This window comes from Gavialis gangeticus, unplaced genomic scaffold (assembly GCF_001723915.1).
Source record: "Gavialis gangeticus isolate Ggan-Ray unplaced genomic scaffold, GavGan_comp1, whole genome shotgun sequence".
Lineage (NCBI taxonomy): Eukaryota > Metazoa > Chordata > Crocodylia > Gavialidae > Gavialis > Gavialis gangeticus.
Genome location: NW_017728998.1, coordinates 2,177,600 through 2,178,900, shown reverse-complemented (window position 1 = coordinate 2,178,900; position 1,301 = coordinate 2,177,600). Strand labels below are relative to the sequence as shown.

Genomic DNA, 1,301 nt, shown 5'->3' with positions numbered 1-1,301 from the left:
CTGGGGTGGGGGGGCAGGGTGGGCGGGGAGCAATGGGGCTCTGGGCGCTGACCCCCCGCTGCACCCACCCCCCAGGACTACGACCTCAGCCAGCTGCACCGGGGCCTGGATCCCCGCCCCGAGGTCATCCTCCGCAACGACGTGGCGCCCACCCTCGTGCCAGCCCCGCAGTACCGCCCGCGCCCCGCCAACCCCAACGAGATCGGCAACTTCATCGACGAGGTGAGGAGAGTGGGGGGGGCGTGCCTGGGGTGGGGGCTTGCCCTCTGCTCCCGGGTCTTCCCATGGCCTCTGGAGGCAAAGGGCTGAGTCTTCTGGGTGCGTCCGTGCTGGCTGAGGCCGTGGCTCGCTGCGGTGTAGCGCTGCTGCCGGGGGGGGCAGGATGGAAGATGCTCACCTGCCCCCTCCTCCTGCCCCAGAACCTGAAGGCGGCCGACACGGACCCCACGGCGCCGCCCTACGACTCCCTGCTCGTGTTCGACTACGAGGGCAGCGGCTCCGAGGCCGCCTCGCTCAGCTCCCTCGCCTCCTCCAGCTCCGACCGCGACCAGGACTACGACTACCTGCGCGACTGGGGCAGCCGCTTCAAGAAGCTGGCCGACATGTACGGGGCCGGCGAGGACTGAGGGCCCCCGTGCGTGCCTTGCACGGAGCAAACGTGTGGAAGCCGGCCGCCAGCCCCACGCGGGAACCCCCTCGGGGGCTGTCGTCCTAGACCCTTGCAGGGCTGAACCTCCTGCTTCTCCGCCCTGTAGCCCTCTGCCTTAAGCTGCTGGTGCCTTCTGGACGTGCAGGTGCATGGACCCATCCCCTGCGGAGCTAGGAGCCCGTCTCCCCCACGGCCAGCGGCTCTGGGCTTCTCTGCCAGGGCCAGCTGGCCCCCCTGTGCCCGCGGCTGGGCCTGTGCTCAAATTGCCCTTGCACATGCCACTGCCGCCTTGATCCAACCATTTCCTGCAGCATCCGATAGCTGCTGCCTCCCGTTTTTTTGTACCTCCCCCTGGCTCTCGCTTCTCTCCCCAGGACAGTCCTAGGGTGTTAGTTTTAATAAAACTATTTCTTGTTTTATTTTTCTTAAGTGCCCTGAGCTCCTACTTCTTCACACTAGTCCCTGCCAGGGGCCTTGCTTGGACTGGAGATGCAGCTGGCTGCTGGGGGCCCAAAAGCCTGGGCAGGGGCAAAGTGCTGGGGTGGCTGAGATGTGGGGACAAATGTGCTGGGAGCCCAGCCGTGCCACAGTGGTGGCACGGTGCATGGACCTGGTGCCTTGAGGCAGCTGGGAGCCTGCAGGCCGTGCCCTC

The 1,301-nt window shown here is 66.8% G+C and overlaps 1 protein-coding gene across 1 annotated transcript in view; it reads left to right on the top strand.

Moving 5' to 3' along the window:
- CDH3 (cadherin 3) overlaps positions 1–1,013 on the top strand; it is a 12,490-nt gene extending 11,477 nt beyond the window's left edge. Inside the window, exons 13-14 of the mRNA XM_019505364.1 lie at positions 76–222; positions 420–1,013. Coding sequence (XP_019360909.1) covers positions 76–222; positions 420–626 — 354 coding nt within the window. The 3' untranslated portion in view covers positions 627–1,013. The remainder of the gene's footprint in view (positions 1–75; positions 223–419) is intronic.
- The last annotated feature ends 288 nt before the right edge of the window (positions 1,014–1,301 follow it).